This window comes from Hemitrygon akajei, unplaced genomic scaffold (assembly GCF_048418815.1).
Source record: "Hemitrygon akajei unplaced genomic scaffold, sHemAka1.3 Scf000100, whole genome shotgun sequence".
Classification (NCBI taxonomy): domain Eukaryota; kingdom Metazoa; phylum Chordata; class Chondrichthyes; order Myliobatiformes; family Dasyatidae; genus Hemitrygon; species Hemitrygon akajei.
Window position 1 is genome coordinate 1 of NW_027331986.1, and position 25,556 is coordinate 25,556.

Sequence of the window (25,556 nt, forward strand, 5' to 3'; positions counted from 1 at the left end):
CATCAATTGGATTTTCAACGAAGCTGGGTCAGAAACCAGAGGCGAGTCTGCACAGAGCAGAGTTTGGGGCTCTAAACGATGGTCGAGGTAAGAACGTATGATGAGGAGAAGGGATTCAGCAGCGGGGCATGGCAACGAATGACATTTGGAAGCAGATTAACAGAGAAAGTAATTAGGTTATCTGACTGATGACACAAACACTACCTGTGGTGAGGTGCTCCACTGGTTGAGGAACACGTGTGTTGGGAATGGTTTTATCTATTGGGGGAGTTGTTCCTGCTTGTTTATCCTGTAATATAACCAGATGGATTGACCTATCTGAAATAATGTATTGATGATCATATAATTTGTAAGATTTTGACTCTAAAACTGGATCAGGCTTGAATTTATGGTGCCTTCATGAGGTGATGGAGGGCATTCGTGAGTTTGTGTTTTAAAGCAAGATTTTGGTGAATGATATTTGCCACTTGATTGTACCTTTGTAAGTAATCAGATTGAGTTAAACTGCTGCAGGATCCTGGAAAGTGTTGGATTGTGTCTGGTTTCACTTGGCCTTTTCTGCACTTACTGCCTTGTTTGTTAATATTTCAAGTATTCTGCATTTTTTTTCTTTTGTTAACTACTTTGTCCTGTATTTGGACGCTAATTGGCAGACAAAATAATTTGGTTATCCGACTGACGAACAATGCCTGTGGTGGAGGCACATGTGTGTGTTGAGAATGGTTATACCTATTGAGGGAGTTATTCCTGCTTGTTTATCCTGTAATATTATATCCAAATGGTTATTTGAGATTATCCTATCTGAAATAATGTATTGATTATCATATAAATTGGTGGATTATGTCCTTAACTGAATCAGGCTTGAATTTAGGGTGCCTTAATGAAGTTACCATGGTCATTCATCCATTTGTATTTTAAAGCAAGATTTTGGTGAATGATATTTGCCACTTGATTGTACCTGCGTAAGTAATCAGATTGAGTTAAACTGCTGCAGGATCCTGGAATGTGTTGGATTGTGTCTGGTTTCTCTTGGCCTTTTCTGCACTTACTGCCTTGTTTGTTTGTATTTCATGAAGTTTCGATTTGTTTTACTTTTGTTACCCACCTCGTCCTGTATTTCCGCGAGGAACTCCTCTGTTTTTGGGAAGAGGTCTCCAACACTCAGTTAGGTGCTCGATGCTTCCTTGTCACCATCTTATCTGCTCAGATCATTGGGATGTCTCCCATGGAGGGTCATACTCATTTCACTGGTTAATGTTTTCTTCCAGAGTGATGATTTATTTTTCTGAGCCAGCTTCTCATTTAAGTTTTCTGGTCTGTATTTCTTATCATAATTGCATATACACACATGGAGTCTGTTCAGTTCCTCCGCCATATCCTTACCTCCATTTACAATTTCTCCAGCATCATTTTCTTTTGGTCCTATATCTACTCTCACCTGTCTTTTACTCTTTATATACTTGAAAAAGCTTTTAGTATCCTTTTTGATATTATTTGCTATCTTTCTTTCATAGTTCTTCTTTTCTCTATTAATTACCTTCATACTTTCCTTTCATAAGTTTTTTTTAAAAAACTTCCCAATCCTCTGTCTTCACACTAAGTTTTGCTTCCTTGTATGCCCTCTGCTTTGCTTTTACTTTGACTTTGACTTCTCTTGTCAGCCACGGTTACATCCTTTATCCATTCAAAAACTTCTTTTTCTTTGGAATATATCTGTCTTGCACTTTCCTCACTTCTTGCATAAACTCCCGCCACTGCTGCTCTGCCGTCCTTCCCGCTAGTGTCCCTTTCCAGTCAACCTTGGCCAGTTCCTCTCTCATGCCACTGTAATTTCCTTGACTCCACTGAAATATCGACACATCTGATTTCAGCTTCTCTTTCTCAAATTTCACAGTGAACTCAATCATGTTGTCATCAATAAGGGTTCCTTCACTTCCATCTCTCTAATTACCTCTGGTTCATTACACAATACCCAATCCAGTACAGACGATCCCCTAGTGGGCTCAACAACAAGCTGTTCTAAAAAGCCGTCTCGTAGACGTTCTAGAAATTCACTCTCTTGAGATCCATTGCCGACCTGATTTTCCCAATCCACTCTTCCAGTAGCGATCTGATTTTCCCAATGATTTTCCTTGATTTTGACCCCTTGTCAAAATGTCTGCTACTGTGAATAGATCAGCGAGTAAAAGACGACCTGATTTCCAAAAGGCATAAAGTTAGAGATGACACATTTCTTTAATATTTAAGGAAGATTACATTTTTATTTCAATCTATTACAGTTTGAAAATAACAAAAAAAGGAAAAGGGCCAGAAGCAAATGTTTGGGTACCCTACATGTTCAGTAGCACCCCCTTCGGCAAGTATCACAGCTTGTAGACACTTTTTGTAGCCAGCCAAGAGTCTTTCAATTCCTGTTTGGGCAAATTTCTGGGTTCAGACATTAGTAGCAATGTACTTACTGTGGAAATTACAAATCACAATATTATTAGAATCACAGAGCCAAGCAGCAATGAAACAGGCCTATCAGCCCTTCTAGTCAATGCCAACCTGTTTTTGTTGTTACTGCCCATTTCCAGCTACCTGCACCAGAGCCCCCATACACCTCCCACCCACGTCCTCACCCAAATTCCTCTTTAGTGTCTAAATCAAACCCACATCCTCCACTTCCACTGGCAGCTCATTCCACCCTCTCACCAACCTCCCAGTGAAGAATTCCCCTTCAGATTCCCTGAAAATAATTCACTTTCACCCTGAACTTTTGTCCAATGGTAGGGTGAGAGGGAGGATGGGGCAGAGAGGGAAGACAGTAAAGGGAGGGGTGGTCGAGTGTGGAGAGGGAAACAGATCAGAGAGAATATACATAATATTTTTGAGAAAAACTAATTGTTTGAACTTGCTGCAAACCTACTCTCCATATCCTGTATATTCTTAACCAGATTATTGATCGAGATGTCAAGTAGCAATGGTTGATGTTCAAAGTAAATTTTATTATCAGAGTACAGAAATTTTATATAGTCACATACCACATAAAACCCTGACATAGTTTTTCCTACAGGAACACTTAGCAAATCTTTAGAATAATAACAGGATCAATGAAAGATCAAGTGAAGCATAGAATTCAACTGTGCAAATGGAAATATATTTAAATATCAATGAATAATGAGAGCAATGGGGTGTAACCCTGGGGAACCTCACTAGGCCGGGGCCTCGAGCCCAATAAACAGCCTCCCACCATCACTCTCTGCTTCCTACCATCAAGACAACTGTGCATCCAGTGAGCCAGCTCTCCCTGGATCCCAGGTGATCTGACTTTCCACAGCAACTTACCATGCTGAACCTTATCAAAGGCCTCACTGATGCCCATATCGGCCCCGATCCTGGGACAGAGGTGTCACAGATCAGAGGGCATGGATTTAAACAGAGGATGAAGAGGTTTAGAGGTATCTGAGGAAGAGATTTCTCACTCAGAGGGTAGCTGAAAACTGGAACACACTGCCCGAGGTGGTGGTGGAGGCAGGTCCCTTCACAACATTTACGAAGAGGATGAGCATTGAAACTGCCGAGATACAGTCGGCTGTGAACCAAGTTCTGATAAATGGGACCAGTGTAGACAGTGAGTGGATGGTCAGAACAGGTATGGCTGGCCAAAGGCTTGTTTCCATGCTGTGTGATCCTCCACTCCGGACTCCACACCCCTCTCCAACCTGAAATAAACCAGACTGTACCCCTTTGTCACCACTGTCAGTATCAGTTTCTGTCAAGGTAGCATAGAGATTGATCACTTCTGCTAAACAACTGGCAATTGATGAAGTTTCTGTGTCTTCTTCCATTAATGTTGCTGCCTCACAGCAAAACTAACCCTCTCACTGTGTCAGAATCAGTGATTAAATCAGACTCCAAACACTGTGCTTTCATCCCTGCACGTTATAACTGGAGCCATCTCACTGAGGGTCTGATGGAGACATGGGATCACATCTCCCCTGCTTCTGACATTTCAAATACCCTCAGAATGGTTTTCTGATTCAGTCTGAAGGTTATGGTACTTTCAGCTCGTCGTCAGACCTGACAAACCATGTCCTCCCACAGCTGGTTCCACCTGTTGGTGTGTCCTCTTTCCTCCACCTCCAGGGAAGCCGCATCTCCACACAAACTCCTCACTTGAGACGACTGTCTGTACCCGTGACACAGGAAATCACATCACTGTCAGTCTCCTGATACCGTGTCTGACCTGCTCACCTCCGGGTATCCTCCACCAACAAGCCTCTTCCTCAGTCACCGTCTGTGAGATTATTTAAAAATACAATCACTGTAAAACGATCTATCAGACAGCTCCTGTACCCCTCCATCCCGGACGATGGTTTGCTAATTAAAACTCTCTCTCCTCAGCCTCTTCCCTATTCCCTTTCCCTTTGCAAACTCCAGATATGCCAGCTGAACCGAATCCACTGTGAGGACATTTATATCTCACAGGAGGAGTTAGAAACCCGTGTTGTTCTCTGATACAGAGGTCACTGACACCACCACTCAGCCGGCCGGGCAGCATCTATCAGAGAGAAAAACCACACTCCCACCCCACCCCCCGCATAAAACAATGCAATCAGAGGTTTATGATCATTTTCAATATTAAAAGATTGCCCTGACACAAACTGATGAAATGCCTCACAAGGAAACAAAATGCTGAGCAATTCTTTTTCAATCTTGGCACAACGTGTTTCTGGATCAGATAATGAACGAGTTGCATGTGCCACTTGTAGCCGTTCCTTATCATGTTATGATCATTTTCAACATCAATAGATTCCCCAGTGGGAATCGGAATGAAAATGTTTGGACACCAGGAAGTCCCGCTCGGAGCGGATAGTTCAAAGGTTAATTTATTATCAAAGCAGGTATCCGTAAACAATTCTTGAGCTTTTTTTTCTTCTCCGGAAAACCACGAAACAAAGAAAGAGCATGAAAGTCGTTCAGAGAGAAAAATCAAACTCCCACCTCAACCCCCGCATCAAAAAGACAGCATCCCGATCATCAAACCCCCAAAATCCACCCCTCCCGCACAAAAGGGAACAATATCGTCGACAGCCCTCCCCCCCCCAAAAAAAAACAACCCTACCCCACACAACTGCGGAGGAGCCGGTGTCACCAGTGTCGAGGCGGCCACGTCGGGAGCAGCGGACACAACGGGCGACCCCGGAAGATTCACAGGTGAAGTGTCGCCTCACCTGGAAGGATGTTTGGACAACGGAGAGAGTTCGACCGTCCGGCCCTTTCACTGTGACACCCCGAACTCCACATCAAATCCGTCCAAACGAATCTGGGTGAACTTTAATGACCAATAAATATAAATCCTCTCAGCGATCAGCTGTCTGAGTGATTCCCTGACTCTGAGAGGCAGGGGTATCTATGGTCCACACTGTCAGGGTGTTGAGTTTACCAGGAGACAAAGACTGTAGGGACGAGAGGTTTTCTGTTGACTAATACACTGTGTGTGGACCCCGCTGGCAATTCTGGTGTTGTGACCCGAATCGAGACAAACACCACGCTGCCCACTCCACCAACAACACGGCACAGCCGGACACATAACAGGGGACTTCACATCCCACAACACGGGATTCAGTGATGAAACCCGTGATTAATGTTGTTGTCCCACCGAAAAATCCATTAAAGTGCTTTTAAATACGAGCGCTCCCCCACAGGTGACGTCACACAGCTCCCCCCCACTCGCCTGACGTCACACATGGGCTTCCCACACCGGGATCTGCCCTGACGGGTGCGGTGTGTTACGTCACCCACGTGCTGCTGTGCTCGAGCTTTATCGGTTTAACGGCTGGGCTAATAAATTAAGTGTTTATAAACATCGACTGATTTAACTGAAATCTGCACATTTCCTGTGTGGGTCTGAATTGTGTGTCGGGATGGGATGGGAATCGAAATTATAACCCTGAGAACTCTGTGACCTGGGGGTGGCTGAAAAGGGATCGGGGAAGATATGGAGGGAAAAACTAAATACGTGTCTGGTGTAAATATGGAAATAATATAGGGAAATAATGAAATAATTTGGGAAATGCGGCGGTGGGTCGGGCAATATGTGAAGGGGGAGGAACAGTCACCGAGTCACGTGATCCTGTTTTGCCGCAGATCGTCAGCATTTTCCGAGGCTCCGCCCAACGCCCGTGACGCAATAAGCACATTGCGCATGCTCACATTCCCGGGAAAGGCGGTGTTTTTTTTCGTTCTTTGTGAAAGCGGGACGGCGGTGAGATCGGGATGGGGAGGGGGTTCTCGCCTCCTTGGACGGGGAGCCGGAGGCGGATTATTCTCTGCGGGGCAACACCAACAATTTCCCTTCGGTGAGTATTGAAGCCGGTCCCGAGCGGGGAGGTCTGACGTTGGGTAGTGAGTTAACTTTCCCAAACTCAAACAAGAGAAAATCTGCAGATGCTGGAAATGCGAGCAACGCGCACAAAATGCTGGAGGAACTCAGCAGGCCGGGCAGAATCCAGGAAAAGAGTACAGTCTACATTACCGGCCGAAACCCTTCGGCAGCACTGGAGAATAAAAGGTGGGGGTGGGGGAGGGAGAGAGAAACACAAGGTGATCGGTGAAACCTGAAGGGGGAGGGGATGAACTTTCCCGAACTGGCGGCCTCGCCTCGCTTCCTTCACAGAATCTGCCGGGGTCGGTCCGGGTTGTGATACCTTCACACCGAACCGTCTGAGATGAGCCGCCACTCAGCCCGATGTTCTGGTCCTATTAGCAGGATGAAGTAAAACATGTTTCTATATTGTTACTGACAGAGAATTGTACAATTTATGCTCCATGTGTTATCTGAATGTACTTGCCTGTGATGCTGCCACAAGTCAGTGTTTCTCTGTACCTGTACCTTCCCGTACTTGTGCACTTGGCAATAAATTCAACAGGACCTGAGAAATCTCAGTGAGATTTGATTAGTGATGATCATCTCGGTAGGTCGAATGTATGAGACAGTACACTGTTAAATGCAAAACCCTGAACAGTGTTGATGATCAGAGGGATATTAGACTCCAAGTTCATCGCTCCCTGAAAGAGACTGCACAGATTGATCGGGTGGTTAAGAAGGCAAATGGCATGGTTGTCTTTATTAGTTGAAGCACTGAGTTCAAAACTCATGAAGTTGTGTTGCAGCTTTGAAAAACTAGTTAGCCCACATCTGGAGTGTTTCATACAGTTCTGGTCGCCCCCATTCTCGGAAGGATGTCGGGGCTTTGGAGAGGGCGCAGAAGAGGTTTACCAGGATACTGCATGGATTAGAGGGCATGAGCTATAACGGGACTTTGGACAATATTATGTTGTTTTCTCTGGAGTGAGACTGGATAGATGTTTATAAGATTACCGGAGGATTAGAAGCAGTGTCTCAGAAGGCAGCGTCCATTGTTCAGGAACTCCGGCACCCAGGACTGCCCTTTTCTCAATGTTACCATCAGATAGCGAGGTACAGAAGCCTGAAGGCACACACTCAGTGATTCAGAAACAGTTTCTTCCCCTCTGCCATCTGATTTCCAAATGGACATTGAACCCTTGAACACGACCTATGCCTCTCATAATCTTATACACGTCTATCAGGTCACCTCTTATCCTCCATCACTCCAAGGAGAAAAGGCCGAGTTCACTCACCTATTCTCATGAGGCATGCTCCCCAATCCAGGCAACATCCTTGTAAACCTCCTCTGCACTCTTTCGAAGGTTTCCACATTCTTCCGGTAGTGAGGTGACCAGAATTGAGCACAGTGGAGTGTGACCAGGGTCCTGTATAGCTGCAACATTACCTCTCAGCTTCTAAGCTCATTCCCACGATTAATAAAGGTCAATGCACCATACGTCATCTTAACCAGAGAGTCAACCTGCGCAGCAGCTTTGAGTGTCCTATGGACTTAGGCCCCAAGATCCCGCTGATCCTCCACACTGCCATGAGTCTTATCATTAATGCTATATTCTGCCATCATGTTTGACCAAACAAAATGAACAACTTCAAACTTATCCGGGTTGAACTCCAATTGCGACCTGTCAGCCCAGTTTTGCATCCTTTTGGTGTCCCGCTGTAACCTCTAACACCCTCCACACTATCCACAACACCCCCAAGCTTTGTGTCATCAGCAAATTTACTAACATATCCCTTCACTTCCTCATCCAGGTCATTTTATAAAAATCACGACAAGCAATGGTCCCAGATATATGTATACTGTAATTGATTTAGTTATTTATTTTTATTATTTTATTTTTTCTTCTATATTATGTATTGCATTGAACTGCTGCTGCAAAATTAACAAATTTCATGACGCACGCCAGTGATAATAAACCTGAATCTGAGTGGACAGATGGTATATTTTTTCTGGGGGTTGAAATGTCTAATACATTTAAGGTGAGATGAGATGTAAGTGGTAAGGTTGTCTCTTTCCACAAAGTGGTGGGTAGCTAGACACTCTGCCTGGGGTGGGAGATCCCACCAGTCACGTGATCCTGTTTGCCCCTCCCATTTAACCGCCGATGTAACAATCCCTTTGCTCATGTTCACAGACTCCGGCTGGGCGGTGTTTTCCTTTCCGCTCAGTGCTGAAGTGGATTGTCTGTGGGATCGGGGAAGGTGTCCTCGCCTCCTGGGTGGGGGAGCCAGGGGTCGGATCACAGTCTGTGGGCCAAAGATATCGCTTTCCCATCGGTGAGTATTGAGACCGATCCCGAGCGGGGAGATCTGATGATCCGTGAGCCCCAAACTGAGGACCAATTACTCATTTATTTTCTGATTATTTGGGCTGGTCAGAAATGTGTCGACTTCACTTAATCTGCATTGAACGATCCAGAACTGGAGCCCAGGCTGTCTATTTCTGCAGAGTTGAAATGGGTGACCCACGGACAGGTCACATAAGGCTTTCTCCTGCAGAACTCTCCCGCCCTCCGGTTTGTGATGCAAGATCACATGTTGTGTTGGGGAAATCTGATGTTGGCCACTGAGTCCCGTTAACTTCCCCCAACTCGTCTCGTTTCCTGAGGCTCCTCACATTTGTCCGTGAGCTTTGTGGCTGTTGTGTCTTCTCCCGGACTGGGTGGGTGAGAAAGGAGAACGTCCCAGGTTGTGGGCATCTTTGATTTAAATGCCTGCTTTACCAAGGGACTGGGAAGTCTAGGGGGGAGAGTGGTTTCTGTGATGTGCTGATCTGGATCCAAAGGTCTCTGCAGATCCTCACAGTCATGAGCAGAGTAGTTACCATAAAAAGCATGAAGTGTCCAGATGGAAAGCTTGTTGATAAAAATACGGTGAGGATCAAAGTATATCTGGCAAAGTTCTTACTGTTTGTTCTAACTTTGTCATTTTAGAATCCTTTATACAGTAGTATGTACCATTAATTCAGTATCTGCATATTGCTGGAGAACCATCAGTGATTGTCCTTGATCTCTTCTCCCATCTGGTTCCATCTGCTCATTCCCTGCCCATCTTGTTCAACCTCTGTCCAGTCTCTCTCCCCCCAGCTTCAGTGATATGCATCAACTATCTGGGTCAACCTTGGTCCACCCTGTATCACACCTTTTCAGTGATATATATCAGCAATCCTTCTAACCATTGTCTTCATTGTGAACTATTCTTTTACACCTTTGACCTCACTGAGTTATTTCCAAAATCACTTTTTGTTAGCTGGAATGGCAGAAGGTCATCAGGTACCAGTTCTGTTGTGTATTGGTGTGGAGGTGCTAGTTTATGAACAGTGACGGGCTGACACACTTCATCATATTACAGTCAGCAAAGAGTACTGGGAGAGTTGGTGCTTGGACTCTAGTCCTGTGATGGCTTTGACTTTGGTTAGTGTTTCTACAGAAGGGGCTGGATGGTCATCCTGCAATGAAGCAGAAATTTCGAGCAGCTGCACATTGGTTGTGGGGAAATCCCGGACTGCACTACCCAGATTCAGGGATGATGTGTGAAACTCTCAGGGTCGGTGAGCAGCAGATTCAGCTGTGTGATTGTGAGGTTTGGTCCTGGGATAACACAGTTTTTGATCCAGGTAAAATGGACCCGGGATTGAGCTGCTTGGGCTTATGAGGTGTTAAGTGTGTACTTCTGATGTAGGATCAGATGTTTGTTTCTGGAGTTCCTTTGGAAGCATTGACTACTAATCTGAGGAGTGGCTATGAGTAAATGGGCTTTTCTGTGTTTACAGCAGTAAAAATAAACCTGCAAGTTTGGTGTTCAAACTGTGTTTAGAAATCCCCCCTCTCACTGTCACCTGTTGGCCACTCGGTGCAAGTCAAGCAGAATCTGAAGTTGCGGGAGATCTGCACTAAAAACTGAAAATGTTTGAAGTCATTCTGACGAAATGTTATTAACCTGAATTGTAATGTTTGTTCCTGTCCCTACAGCTGTTCCTTACCTGCTGAGCATTTCTGGTAATTGCTGCTTCTTTTTATTACATTCACCCTGGACTGGTTGATATTTCCTGAAATTGACCTGATTTAAACTGGGAATGGAAATGGCTCATTCTGTGCTGGTACAACAGTGAAGAAAGCACAACTTTCCCTATAAATTAACCTGGTAACAATTTGTCTGGTTTTCCTGGAAATGTGTTCAGTACAGTTGTTGCTAACAAGGTTCACATGAATAATCTCAGGAAAGATTGGATTTATGTGTGAGGAGCATTTGATTGTTCTGGACCTATGGTCAATGGAGTTCAGAGGGACGGTGGGGGTGGTGGAGGGATGTATGGTTAAGTAAACCTACCAAATGCTGAAAAGCCTGGTTACAGTGGACATGGAGAGGTGGTTTCCATTAGACAGAGAGTCTGTGATATGAAAGCACAATCTCAGAATAAAGATGAGAAACTTTAAAACTGAGAAAAAATGTGTTGTCCAAAAGATGTCTGATCTGTGGAGTTTGTTGCAGCAGAGGTTGGTTGAGGCTGCCATTTGGGTATATTTATGACAGAGATTAATATATTCCAGATTGCTAAGTAGCTGCAGGGTTACAGGAGGAAGGCAGGAATATTGTGTTGGAATAAAAATCAACCAGGGTTGAATGGTGGGGCAGACCAGATGGATTGAATCATCTAATTCTGTTCCTGACTGAATGATGGCTCCTTATCCCATATTATTTTGTGACATGTGACGGACAATAAAAGATTGTTTACTGAGATCATTATATCTGCATTCAACTTTTAACTTCCAGTGAGTTTTGTTCTTAGTAACATTAAGCAGAAATGTTTGGTTCTCCTTTTTTATTGTTAATGTGCTTTATTATCTCTCTGGTTAAAGTTAGACCTGCGGTGAGAGGTCTATTGGAAGAAATACCCCAACTGGAAGCAAACCACAGCTGAAGAAGGGAACAGCAACAAGTGAACCAGCCCGAGGATTGAGAGCATCAACTGGAGAGAACCCTTCTGACTTAGAATTTCCATTGACTCAGTCAGGAGAAAGTTTGGTGAGTCTCATTTAGACAAACATTGAAGTCATGGTTGAGCTTGGTACGATGAATGTGCTGAGTTGTGTATGTCACAATGCAAGAAGCATCATAGGAAAGCCAGATGAGCTCAGGACAGGGAATTATGATATTGTAGCCATTATTGGGACTTGTTTACACCCAACAGTCTGAGGGATTTAGAGGAACAAATTTGCAGAGAGATTGCAGACCATGCCGAGAAACAAAAGTTGATTCAGTAAGTGATTTTAACTTTCCATATACAGGCAGTCCCTGGGTTACATATGAGTTCCGTACCTGAGTCAATCTTTAAGACAGATTTGTACGTATGTCGGAACAAGTACATCCGATATTATTTAGCGTCAGTTAGTCAAACATTTGTCTTAGTATATAGTATATATTTTACTTTTCTATGCATATAAAACAGTTAAGAAATGTAAGTATTCCAATAATTAAACTATCGTGTTGCTTAGTAATAATTGTGGCTTTCATCATGGCAGGGACTTTCACATGCTCCATTATTCTCAATTTATCCATTATCATTTAGATGTGTTACAATAGTTGACCGTCTGTAGCCTAACGCTTTTCCAATGACAGATGGCATTTCACCTCTTTCCAAACGCTTTATTATTCGCACTTTATTTTCAAATGCGATCGCTTCCTGTCAATGGAACAGAAACACTGCAGGTGGTGGGTGCCGACCTGCGCCAGCTCCCGAGGTCCACTGGGTCCTAAGAACTGCAGCACTAAATTCCCCAGGTCCTGAACTGCACCACACTGAGACAGGTTAAATGGGACTGGGGGTTGTGCTGGGTTTGGGTATTTGATCTTCCACAATATTCTGTGTGGGAATTTAAACTGGAGGTGGCAGTGTTTTTTTTTTACGAGGTCGAGTTGCGAGCTCGACACCAACCCTGCATGGAGGGTACGGGAGTCACTGGATCGACATCAACCCGGCACGGGAGCAGTCTGTCACTAAAACAAACTCGGGAACCTCCGTTCTCTAGCCTGGTGCTGAGCTGACTGCGCCACCAGCTGACAGGAATGGCGGGAGGGGGGTGTGAGGTCAGGGTTAATCTTACTAAGAAAAATTTAAGCCCAAAACAAAGTTAAACACTCAACACAGTGTCAATGGCAACGACTTAAAATGGCGGACTGCGTTCTCCTTCCTCGGTTCGTAAGTACAAGTTGTCCGTAAGTCGGACTTCGTAACTCAGGGACTACCTGTATTGACTGGGACTCGAATAGTGTAAAAGGGGTAGATGGGGTAGAGTTTCTCAAATGTGCCTTTAATCAGTATGTAAAATTCCTGATGTAGAAGTGTGCAATAAGCTGTTAGGAAATGATCAGGGCTGGTGACAGAAATTAGTGATCATAATGCCATGAAATTCAAAATAAATATGGAAAAAGAGAGGTCTGGATCAAGGGTTGAGATTCAAAATTGGAGAAAGGTCAATTTTGATAGTATCAGGAAGGATCTGACAAGTGTGGTTTGGGACAGGCTGTTTCCTGGAAAAGGAGTACTTGGTAAGTGGGAGGCTTTGAGAAGTGAAATTTTGAGAGTGCAGAGTTTGTATATGCTTAACAACATAAAAGTTGAAACGTAACCAGTGCAGAAAACTTGACTTTCAGGAAATATTGAGGCCCCGGATATTTTGTTCCTCTAAATGCCTCAGACTGTTGGGTGCTGCCAAGACTCATTAATGACTACAATATCATAATTCCACGTCCTGCGTTCATCTGAGATTTTTTTAGTTGTCTGCTGTTAGGTTCTAAAAGCTTCAAAATAGTGTTTGCTCTTTTGTTTCCCCTCTCTTTGGCTTTTATGTTGTCTTTGGCTTCTCATTTCAGCCACGGTTGTGTCCTCCTGCCTTTCCAATGCTTCCACTTTTTTGGGATGCATCGATCACTCAGCTTCCGAATTGCTCCCAGAAACTCCAGCCAATGCTGCTCCATTGTCACTCCTACCTTTTCCCTTCCAAACAAGTTTGACCAGCTTCTCCGACATAGAAACATGGAGAAGTTCAGTACAGAAAGAGGCTATTTGGCCCATCTAGTCAATGCTGAAAAAAACCATTTAAGCTGTGCAACTACCTGCACCAAGACCATCATCCTCCATACCCCTACCATCCAGGCTCACATCCAAACTTCTTTTAAATTGTGAAACCGAGCTCATATTCACCACTTGTGCTGGCATCTCATTCCACACTCTCACAGCCATTTCAGTAAAGAGCTTTTCCACATGTTCCCATTAAATTTTCACCTTCTCCACTTACCTATGACTTCTGGTTATCATTGCACCCAACCTCAGTGGAAAATCCTCCTTCCATTTACCCCATCTTTACCCTTATAATGTTGTATACTTCTGACAAATACTCAAAGCAATGTATAACTTCATTCTTTATGTTTAGAGCATTTTTAAGTGTATAAGATGATGAGGGGTATTGATCGTGTGGACAGCCAGATGTTTATTCCCAGGGCTGAAATGGCTAACACGAGGGGACATAGTTTTAAGGTGCTTGGAAATAGATACCGAGTTGATGTCAGGGGTAAGTTTTTCACACAGAGAGTGGTGGGTGTTTGGAATGCTCTGCCGGCTATTTCTGTGAGAGTGTTTCAGTTACTGTGGGGCCAGCACACATGCAGCTCAGTGGGAACAGGGAATAATACCAATGGAGAGAGTCAAACTGAGCCAAGGCACAGATTGGAGATGGCAGAAATGCTGCATTCTTATAAAGAGACAGGAAGAACATCAGAGAGTTTGATAGACATTCCAGATACCAGCACTGTGCCCAGTTAGAAGGTCATTTCTCTCTCCAAATTGGGTTGAACTTCACTGTAACAGTGTGATGTCAGATCACACCTTGACAACTCAAGTGATCTCAGCTGAAATGTTGTTCTAAACCAATTGATGGATTTTGTAAATCTTTTTACAGTTTAAAAATGACAAGGAATTCGTCTACGGGAATGTCTAACACAACACACACGTTTTGCTGCCTCTTTTGATATTTAAGAAGTGGAGCAAGGGATTCACTCGATTATCCTTCCTGCTCAGACTGCGGGGAAGGATTCACTCGGTCATTGCAACTGAAGGTACATCAGCAAGTTCACACTGGGACAAGGCCGTTAACCTGTTCTGTTTGTGAGAAGGGATTCAGTCGTCTTCCCACCTGTGACACACTAGTCAGATCACATTGGGCAGAAGCTGGTCATCTGCTGAATTTGTGGGGAAAGATTCATTTTGTCATCTAACCTAATGGCTCACCAGCGAGTTCACACCGGGGAACGGCCATTCACCTGCTCAGACTGTGGGAAGGGATTCACTCGGTCATCCCAACTGAAGGTACATCAGAGAGTTCACACTGGAGAGAGACCATTCACTTGCTCAGACTGTGGAAAGGGATTCACTCAGTCATCCGACCTACTCACACACCAGTCAGTTCACACTGGCGAAAGGCCATTCACCTGCTCAGACTGTGAGAAGGGATTCACTCAGTCATCCGCCCTAATGGCACACCGGCGAGTTCACACCGGCGAGCGGCCATTCACCTGCTCGAACTGTGGGAAGAGATTCACTCGGTCATCCCAACTGAAGGTACATCAGCGAGTTCACACCGGGGAGAGGCCATTCACCTGCTCAGACTGTGGGAAGGGATTCACTCGGTCATCTAACCTAGTGGCACACCAGCGAATTCACACTGGGGAGCGGCCATTCACCTGCTCAGACTGTGGGAAGGGATTCACTTGCTCACCCCAACTGAAGGTACATCAGCGAGTTCACACCGGGGAGAGGCCATTCACCTGCTCAGACTGTGGGAAGAGATTCACTTGGTCATCCCAAATGAAGGTACATCAGAGAGTTCACACTGGAGAAAGGCCTTTCATCTGCTCAGACTGTGGGAAGGGATTCATTTGCTCATCCCAGCTGAAGGTACACCAGTCAGTTCACACTGGGGAGAGGCTGTACACTTGCTTAGTCTGTAGGAAGGGATTCACTCGGTCATCTCAGTTACTGAGACACCAGTCAGTTCACACTGGTGAGTGGCTATTCACCTGCTCAGTCTGTGGGAAGGGATTCACTGAATCATCTCAACTGAAGGTACATCAGAGAATTCACACTGTAGAGAGGCCATTCACCTGCTCAGACTGTGGGAAGGGATTCACTCGGTCATCCGACCTACTGGCACACCAACGAATTCACACCGGGGAGCGGCCATTCACCTGTTCAGACTGTGGGAAGGGATTCACTCGGTCATCCGACCTACTGGCACACCAGCGAATTCATACCGGGGAGCGGCCGTTCACCTGCTCAGACTGTGGGAAGGGATTCACTCGGTCATCTAAACTGAAGGTACATCAGCGAGTTCACACTGGGTAGAGGCTGATCACCTGCTCAGACTTCGGGAAAAGATTTTCTCAGCCAAATCAACCAAGTGTGCATCATTGAGTTCTTACCGGGGAGTGTCCGTTCACCTGCTGTGAATGTGGTAAGCAATTCACTCAGTAATCAGACACAAACATACTTTATTGTTCCCGAGGGAAATTGGGTTTCATTACAGTCACACCAACCAAGAATAGGAAATATAGCAATATGAAACCATAAATAATTAAATAATACTAAGTAAATTATGCTGTTATGTACCCCGTAACTGGGTTAACAGACCAGCAGAAATGGAAGGATACGTTGGAGTCTGGTGGTACTTTAACTAAAGGTGTTTGTTAGTAAAATAAGCAAAACAGTAACAATAATGCAAATATACATATAAAACAGGTTAGCAATAATAAACATAGAAGTGTAGGAATAATAATCAATAATAATAAACAAGCTCTATGAATGTCTAGGGGTAAATGAATAGTCGTAAGAGAATATAAAGTTCAGTTCAGTTCGTCCATGCTGAGGTACCGTTGCTGTGCTGCAATTGTTGGAGAGGGAGAGAGAGAGCGAGAGCGAGCATGAGATTGGGCAGCTGCAGCAGGCAAACCTTCTGTTGTCTTCTTGTGCCATTGTACCATTGTGGTCATTCAGTTATGGCCCCTCCGTTCTCAGCTGGACTGTTCTTCAGTGGTGGACTCGTCACTCTGGCATGAGTGGACACACACACAAGCCCCCACCGGCCCTGCCGTCACACTGTGAGCTTTGTGACCGATCTCCTGATTCGGTCCTCTAAGCCCCCACCTTCCTGTGGGTGCACAACACTCTTTCAGTGTCCACTGGTGTGTCTGAGGAGTGTCTCCCCAGACCCGTCTTTTATCCTCACTGACGAGGTATCAGCCATCCATCAACTCAATGTGTCTATGTCCATCAAACTAGGCCACTCCTGCTGTCTCCTCAGGAATGTTAATGAGGAAAGAAGTGTCCCTGCAGCAAAAGGTTTTGTTTACCTTTCCATCAGTGAAGAAGCCATAATACATAAATCAGTCGTCTCTCTCTCTCTTATCTGTAGCAGATGTCTCTACCTCTGTTCTTCATCTCTCTCTCTCTCTCATTAGCAGCATAGTCCTCAGGGGGGAAGGGTCAGCTCTGGACCCCATTTCCATCTGGTCTGTTCAGCACACAGAACACCCCCACCCTTCAAAGAATTTTCACCGGGGTGAAGATTAACTAGTAAAGCACATTACAGAGTCTAATCTAATACAGAAGTGGTCTTTAACTACAAGGATAACACAGATATACTTTCAAATTAACACCTAGATAAACAATCAGCAATTACATTATCATTTCCCTTTACATGTTGTATTTTCATATCATATTCTTGTAACAACAGACTCCAACTTAATAACCGTCTATTTTTATTCTTCATGTTTGTCAAAAATACCAAGGGGTTGTGATCAGTATAAACTATCACTGGTTTCTGTGCTGGACAAATGCTGTAATGCTGTAATGCCAGGATAAGTGACAGTAATTCTTTTTCTACAGTGGAGTTAATTCTTAGCTTAGGTGTATATCACAAAGAGTGAACCAATACATGAGTGATTATAATGTAGTACATTACAGAAGTTTGTGCAAATAGTAATCTCTATTTTACTTCTAAACTTAACTTTCAGTCAACCTACTATGATATCGTCTTTAACTTTCACAAGCTTCGTCCAGAAAACAAAGCTTATCACCAATGTTTTCTAAACTAAGCCCATTTTCTGAACTTCCACACCACTCATTAATTTTAAGCAGGTCATTAATTTTATCTTCAGGATCTTTAATTTGATTAGTTTCCTTAATGACACTAGCAGATGGTCTCTCTGGGCCAAAACAACACTTCAAGTTCTGCCTCTCCAAATCACATACTTGAGCAACATCACCAAGTTGTGCATCCTAAGTTTCAAAACAAACACCTTGTTAACAAACCATTGTTTAATTAATGATCCCTTCCCTTTGCACAACAGTCCTGGAACCAAACCTGACTTTACATTTACTTTATTCAAATGTCCAGTAACACTTTTTCCCTCAGTATCTAATAACATCCATCTCACCAGCTTTTATCTCAACACAAGTGACTGAGAATCCTCATTTTCCTCTGGTGCCAAGGTTAACCCTTTCTTCACTGAACCAAGTCCATCTGACCCAAAAGGATTGCATTCCTTTTTAACCAAATCAGACATATATGCTGCGTATGCACGTTGAGCCTTCCCTTTAAGTACACTTTGTAACAACACCACCCACTTATCTCTAGGCCACTTTTTCAAAATGCAAGAAGTACCGATCAATGTCCGTCTCCAAGAATGGAGGTACTGACCTAATCTCCTGACTAACATTAAACTTTTCTCCACGGTCTGCCCCGCTATCCACGTGTTGCCATTTCTCCCTCTCAAACTGTCGCTGTTTTACTGCCTCCTCCACCTCCAACTTAATTCTCTTCCAGACGTAACTGGACCTCCCCTTTCCCTACAGGAAAGTGTTCTAACAACTCCGCCTTGAATATCTGCATCGTGACAATGTTCAGCTATCTTACCTTGTATCTCTGCCTTCGTCATCCCTTTCTTAACCTCCTTGAGTTCCAAGGACTCCACCATTTCCCACAACTCAGACTTTTTAGCCTTCTTTAAACCCACAGGGTTTAACAGAAACTCGTCAACATCCATTTCTGCTGCCTGTCTTTCTGGTTTCTCACACAACCAGATCAGATAAGGGAAATCTATCCCGATTCACCGGCCCCCCAATTTGGTAATCAAATCACTTTAGCTAAAGGTGTTTATTAGTAAAATAAGCTAAACAATATCAATAATGCAAATACACATATAAAACAGGTTAGCAATAATAAACATAGAAGTGTAGGAATAATAATCAATAATAAGAAACAAGCTCTATCAATGTCTAGGGGTAAGTGGAAATAGGTCCAGGACCAGCCTATTGGCTCAGGGTGTCTGACACTCCGAGGGAGAAGTTGTAAGGTTTGATGGACACAGGCAGGAATGACTTCCTATGACGCTCAGTGTTACATCTCGGTGGAATGAGTCTCTGGCTGAATGTACTCCTGTACCTAACCAGTACATTATGGAGTGGATGGGATTCATTGTCCAAGATGGCAGGCAACTTGGACAGCATCCTCTTTTCAGACACCACCGCCAGAGAGTGCAGTTCCACCCCCACAACATCACTGGCCTTACGAATGAGTTTGTTGATTCTGTTGGTGTCTGCTACCCTCAGCCTGCTGTCCCAGCACACAACAGCAAACATGATAGCACTGGCCACCACATCCTCAGCATCGTCCGGCAGATGTTAAAGGACCTCAGTCTCCTCAGGAAATAGAGACGGCACTGACTCTTCTTGTAGACAACCTCAGTGTCCTTTAATCTAACCTTATGTAACTCTTGCTTTGGCTTTCAGCTTAATATAGGGGGTGATAGACCCGCAGCCCGGCCAAACTTAAGAAATCTTGTTTGGGTGGGTGCTGTGTGTTGTGTCCCCTGTAACAAATCAGTACCCTGAAATACAAAACAGTACACAATATGTGATTAAATGATTGTGCTTTATGATTCTTACTTTGACTATAGGGTTAGTAAAGAAAACAAAAAAAAGAAAAAGGGCCCACTCTCTCCATTTGCGTCTTCTCATCTCCCCAGCAAAAGAGCACAAAATCTCTCTTACAAACTCACAAGAAAGAACATTTCTCTCATTGGATAGCCCCGCACTCCAAATCCCTGTCATCTCTAGTCGTAACCTAAACATTGTTATACTTGTGACACACTACCGGGTTCACACTGGGGAGAAAGTTTCAATAAGCTGCATGCTGGATATTTGTCCATCACCGTTGCTGAATGCAATTTCAAGAGTGACTGTCGGTGCTGAACTCTGCAATTATTGCTGCTGCTCACCACACCCAGTTCTGCACCCTGGTCACTGGGCATGGGAGGAGTTTCTTCTGCTGCAAATTCACCTTTAATGGGACTGGAATTTAATATTCTGGACCTGAGACAAATAAATCAGTTCTATTTTAAACTCTGTCTTGGTGAATTTACAACACACCTAGTGTACAGTAGAGAGTCAACTCAGGCCAGCTGGACCCAGTGATTCTGTTCCACAACAGTCCTTTTAAATCCTCCCGTTTTCCCCCTCTCACTCTCCTTGTGGTGATGGGTTCCAAACAGTCACCACTCTGTGGGTGAAGAGGTTTCCCTTTAATTTTCTACTGACTGAAGAAGTCGAGCTGACTGCAGATCTGTCTGAGATGTTCTTCACCCCTCTAATCTCTGGATGAGGAAGAATGACATCGGGAGTTAAACTCCTTAATCACGACTCATTTCCACATTATGGGTCACTTTCCCTGCTTCTAAAGTGTTGTTAGAGAACGCCACTGTTCTCTGAAGACTGAAAGCAGAATGGGAAATGATTAGTTGAATGTTCAATGAAGCAGGGTCAGAAACCAGAGGCGAGTCTGCACAGGGCAGAGTTTGGGGCTCTGGACGATGGTCGAGGTAAGAACGTATGATGAGAAGGGAATCAGCAGCAGGGTGTGGCAACGAATGACAGAGTAGCAACATTTGGAAGCTGATTGACAGAGAAAATAATTTGGTTGACTGATGACACAAACAACACCTGGGGTGCGGTGCTCCACTGGTCGAGGAACACGCGTGTGTTGGGAATGGTTTTATCTGTTGGGGGAGTTGTTCCTGTTTGTTTAACCTGTAATATTATATCCGGATGGTTTTTATGGATTGTACTATCTGAAATAATGTATTGATTATCATCTAACTTGCAAGATTTTGACACCAAAACTGTATCGGGCTTGAATTTATGGTACCTTTATGAAGTGATGGAGGGCATTCATGAGTTTGTATTTTAAAGCAAGATTTTGGTGAATGATGTTTGCCATTTGTTTGTACCTTTGTAAGTAATGTGATTGAGTTACTGCTGCAGGATCCTGGAACGTGTTGGATTGTGTCTGGTTTCTCTGGCATTTTCTGCGCTAACTGCCTCATTTGTTAATATTTCATGTATTTTTGATGTTTTCCCCCCTTTTGTCAAACATCTTGTCCTGTATTTCTGCAGGGAACCCCTTTGTTTTTTGGGGAGAGGTCTCCAACTCTCAGTCAGGTGCTCAAGGGTTCCTTGTCCCCATCTAGTCTACTCAGATTGTTGGGATGTCTCGCATGGAGGGTCATACTCATTCCACTGGTTAATGTTTTCTTCCAGAGTGATTTATTATTATTCTGAGTTGGCCTCTCATGTACGTGTTCTGGTCTGTATTTCTTATCACGATTGCATATACACACATGAACATGAATCCTGTTCATTTTTGATAAAAATATATACTTAAAAGTTTTATCTGTTTTTTCTTGTTTTTTTTATTGAAGTTCATCATCAAACATTTCCAGAAGATGTATTTCAGACATTGTAGATATATATCATATAATCATATATGCCACAAATCTCCGCATAGAATTTATCTGAGGTATACACTTATAGAAAAGAGTGAAAGAAAAAACAAGCAAAAGGAAAAAAAAACTATGTACAAGTAGGGAGTGATCTTTTTTTTAACAACATATTCATTGATTTGTGAGAATAAAATCAGGCCTATGAGGCATTATGTAGTTAAACCATTTTTCCCAGTGTGAATCAAATTGTTCCAGATTATGATTATCTTCTCCATTTTGTAAATGTCCATGGTAACTTCTATCCATGCATTTAAAGTTGGGCTCTCCTGTGATAACCATTTCCTAGTAACAGTCTTTTTACCAGCCACCAACAACATATTCATTAAATATTTATCTTTTTTCAACCATTCTTGAGGTATATATCCAAAATATATTATCTTACTCCTCAAGGGTATTTCACATTTAAAGATGCCATGTAGGGCATTGTGTATCCCCCTCCAATAGTCTTTGATAACAGGGCAGTCACAAAAAATATAATGATGATTTGCATTTCGATTTCCACAGTTTCTCCAGCAAACAGCGAGGTTAATATCATAATGGGATTTCTGGGAGGGTGTAATAAAATATCTTATCAAGTTTTTCCATCCGAACTCCCTCCATTTCTGAGAACTGGTACACTTCCATTGATACCTCCATATTATTGTCCATTCTTCCTCAGATATAATTATCCCTCCTTGCTTCTCCCATTTTGTTTTAATGTATGAAGTCAAATATGTTTTAAGATTTGACAAACCCTTATGCATGCTTGAAATAATTCTACTACCGTTATCTGAATTATATGCTTTTCTAAATAGCTCTATCATGCATGTTCTTGCCTTGGTTACAATTTTAAGCATCCTATTAACATACTGTCGCATCTATAAATACTGATAAAAATCTTGTTTTTCTAAATGTTTCTCTTTCAGCATTTCAAAGCTGAACAGTGTTCCTTCTTTCATTATGTTGCAAAGAACTGTTATTCCTTTAGCTGTCCAGTCCTTAAATCTAGCATCCAATTTATTTGGTGTAAAATCCGAGTCATATGCACACCATTTAAGAATTGCGGTATCTCCCTCTAGGTTATATTCTTTTATAGCAGTTTTCTATATTTTAAGAGTCAATTTCACCCATGGATTATCAATAGTATTTATGTACCTTTGCAAGTTATTATCAGCCAAAATTGCTTGTATGGGGAATGGAAGTACCCACTCCTCAATGTTTTTCCATTGAGCGTCATATGATGGGTTGCTGCAGCATATCACAGCTCTCAACTGTGCTGCAAAGTAATAACCTCGAAGAGAAGTTAGGCCGCATCCACCCTTTTCCTTTGCTAATTGCAAAGTTTTGAGATGAACTCTAGGCCTTTTACCTTGCCAAATATACCTTGATAACATCTTGTTCCATTCATGGAATTGATTTTGATTAATCTCTATTGGTAGGGGCTGAAAGAGCTATAACAGTCTGGGCAGTATATTCATTATAATAGACTCAATCCTTGAACTGAAACTAAAAGAAAGGAATCAGGTTCCATCTTGCTATATATTCCTTAATGTTTTTTTTTTATATAAAGGCTGATAATTACATTCTGATAATGTTGTCTAATCTTTTGGGATAATGATGCCCAAATATTTGAAAGACTCTGTTTGCTATGCCCAGGGGTATCAACTTTCAATTTCTCTTGGTGGGCTATAGTAATATGAAAGTAATTGGGTTTTAACTGTGTTGATCTTGTTTCCTGATAATTGACCATATTGTTCAAAGGATTGCATCAATCAGGTAAAGAGTATGTTGGTTGCCCTAGATAGATCAAAATGTCATCCATGTAACAAGCCAATTTATGCTCTGTCCCTTTACTAGTAATTCCCCATTTCGTCTGATGTATTGAGCTAATGGTTCCAGATATAATGCGAAGAGTAGTGCTGACCATGCACAACCCTGTCTTGTGCCCCTTTCCAGGGTAAGACTATTTGATAAATATCCATTGATTTTAATCCTAGCGGTAGGGTTGTCATATAGTGCCTGTATAGTTTTAATAATTGTTATGGAAACCAAATTTATGTAAAACTCTGTAAAGAAAATTCCAATTAACCGAATCAAGTGCCTTTTCAGCGTACACGCTTATCACTATTGCTTTGAATTTTCTTTGTATATATGATCCATAATGTGAAGTATCCTTCGTATATTGTGCAAACACGAGGAAATCTGCAGATGCTGGAAATTCAAACAACACACACACAATGCTTGTGGAACACAGCAGGCCAGGCAGCATCTATAGGGAGAAGCACTGTCGACGTCTCAGGCCGAGACCCTTCATCAGAACTAACAGAAAGGAAAGATACTAAGAGATTTGAAAGTAGGAGGGGGAGGGGGAAATGCGAAATGATAGGAGAGGCCCGGAGGGGGCGGAGTGAAGCTGAAAGGGGGAAAGGTGATTGGCAAAAGTGATACAGAGCTGGAGAAGGGAAAGGATCATGGGACGGGAGGCCGAGGGAGGAAGAAAGGGGGAGGGGAGCACCAGAGGGAGATGGAGAACAGGCAGAGTGATGGGCAACTAAGTATGTCAGGGATGGGGTAAGAAGGGGAGGAGGCGCATTAACGGAAGTTAGAGAAGTCAATGTTCGTGCCTTTCTTTCTCTCTTATCACCATTGCTTTGATTTTATATGAATTTGTATACGTTCCCTCTCTTCAGCAAGAGTCATTCCTTTGCCGCCCGGCTGGCAGTTTCCGCAGCCGCAACCCCCACATTTTGGCTCGCATGCCGCGCCGATACTATCCCACTTCCGATTTCCACGCTCAATTTCCATAGCGGTTTTCTAGAAAACGGAAGATGTCATCTGCAGTTTTATAAGTATTGAGGCGAAGGTCTCTTCTGACTTTGTCGTCAAGACTGTCCGGCAGTTGAAACTTTTTCACCTCTCTTGAACCGGTCGGCTCTCCCTGCCTCTGGAGTGCTTCCCAGTCCTTTCTCCACCTGTGAAAATCACGTCTGCTGCCAGGAAACTTGGGAAGGGCCGTCGGTTTCAGTCTGATGGCTGGCGTGGGAAAATTGGAGGAAAAGCCCAACGCCGTCAGTGTTAGTCTTTCAGCATCCTCCTTTCTCCTTGCCTGTATGAAGTGGGCCTTCTTGGAAACCAACTTGGGGACGTGGAGTTCGAGCCCCTTTAGGCGACTCTGAAGGTGCTTCCGATCCCCTGGCGGGATCCATCGTTCCCAACTCCTTTGCTGTCATTACCAGTCCTTGCAGGTGGTTAAGCATGAAGACATACGCCTCCTGGTGGCCATCGGGTTGTACAGCAGCGACGTCTTCACATTCATCCTCTGCTGCTTGTAGTACTGTGAGCAACTCAACATTTCCAAAGTTGGTCCAAAGAGTCTCCTGGATCAGCCTTCTGATTTCCTTTAGTTTCAACTCACACTCATTTGCCGTCTTTGCCAGGTCGGCTTTTTGCTGTTCAGTTGACACAGCTACTTTCTCTGTGTTCAGCTCCGCCTCCCGTTCTGCAGTGAGTCCGGCCTCCACATCATCATTGGCTTCCATGACTCTCTCGGCTTCCATTGTGAGTTTATTGTAACTCACTCTGAGCTCCTCTTCAGACATGTCTTCATAGATCCTGGTAATGCTGTTGGCCAGACGAGAAAACAATCTTTTTGCTGTCATTCTCTCCAGCTTGAGTTGCTCAACCGATTTCCCAATAGCTTGATCAGACATGTTTGATTCCCTCTGCAGGCTGTTCACAGGTGAGAGTACAACTTTTTAGTGATGCTTTGATGTTGTTTTATCTGAACTTGATTTCCTTCCTTCTTCAGGACTCCAGGTTATTGCTCTTGCTGTTCCAGCTCAAAGCTCCCAGATTTCTGTTTCCTGGTCAAACAGTTTCCGAGTCAAACAGTTTTGTCAAGCAGTATTTTCACTGCTCCCTTTGAACATGTGCAGCTTCCCCACTTGAAAGGAACTGAATACGCCTACCCAAAGGTTTTAACTGGATTCCATTCAATGACCAAACAACTTTCCTTCTTTTTCCTTTTTTATTTTTATTTTCGCAAGTGTGGCAGTTCATAGTTCTTAGTTATTAGTCAGTAGTGATAAATAATCAGTCATGTCAGTTATTAGTCTAGTCAATGTTAGTCATAAGGCAGTGGCAGTAGCATTAGCATTAGGATTAGGTGAAAAACTGGCTGCCTCTCGGACTTCGGAGACGATTTCAGGCCTGCACCTCCGTTTCTCTACTGGGCCATTATGGTTCCAAACTGGGTGAACCCTCTCAAAGTATC

General features: G+C 43.5%; 1 protein-coding gene across 4 annotated transcripts in view; it reads left to right on the forward strand.

Annotated features, from left to right (window-relative positions):
* Positions 1-6,178: 6,178 nt before the first annotated feature.
* The window catches only part of LOC140723102 (uncharacterized), a 30,225-nt gene continuing 10,847 nt past the window's right edge, over positions 6,179-25,556 (forward strand). For 2 of the 4 annotated variants that reach the window (XM_073037725.1, XM_073037723.1), the window contains exons 1-4: positions 6,180-6,344; positions 8,548-8,689; positions 11,272-11,437; positions 14,371-15,921. In XM_073037725.1, the coding sequence (XP_072893826.1) occupies positions 14,691-15,812 (1,122 nt within the window). In that variant the 5' untranslated portion in view covers positions 6,180-6,344; positions 8,548-8,689; positions 11,272-11,437; positions 14,371-14,690 and the 3' untranslated portion in view covers positions 15,813-15,921. Of the gene's footprint in view, positions 6,345-8,547; positions 8,690-11,271; positions 11,438-14,370; positions 15,922-25,556 lie in introns of all 4 variants that reach the window. The other 2 variants (XM_073037726.1, XM_073037724.1) reach the window with 2 other exon arrangements.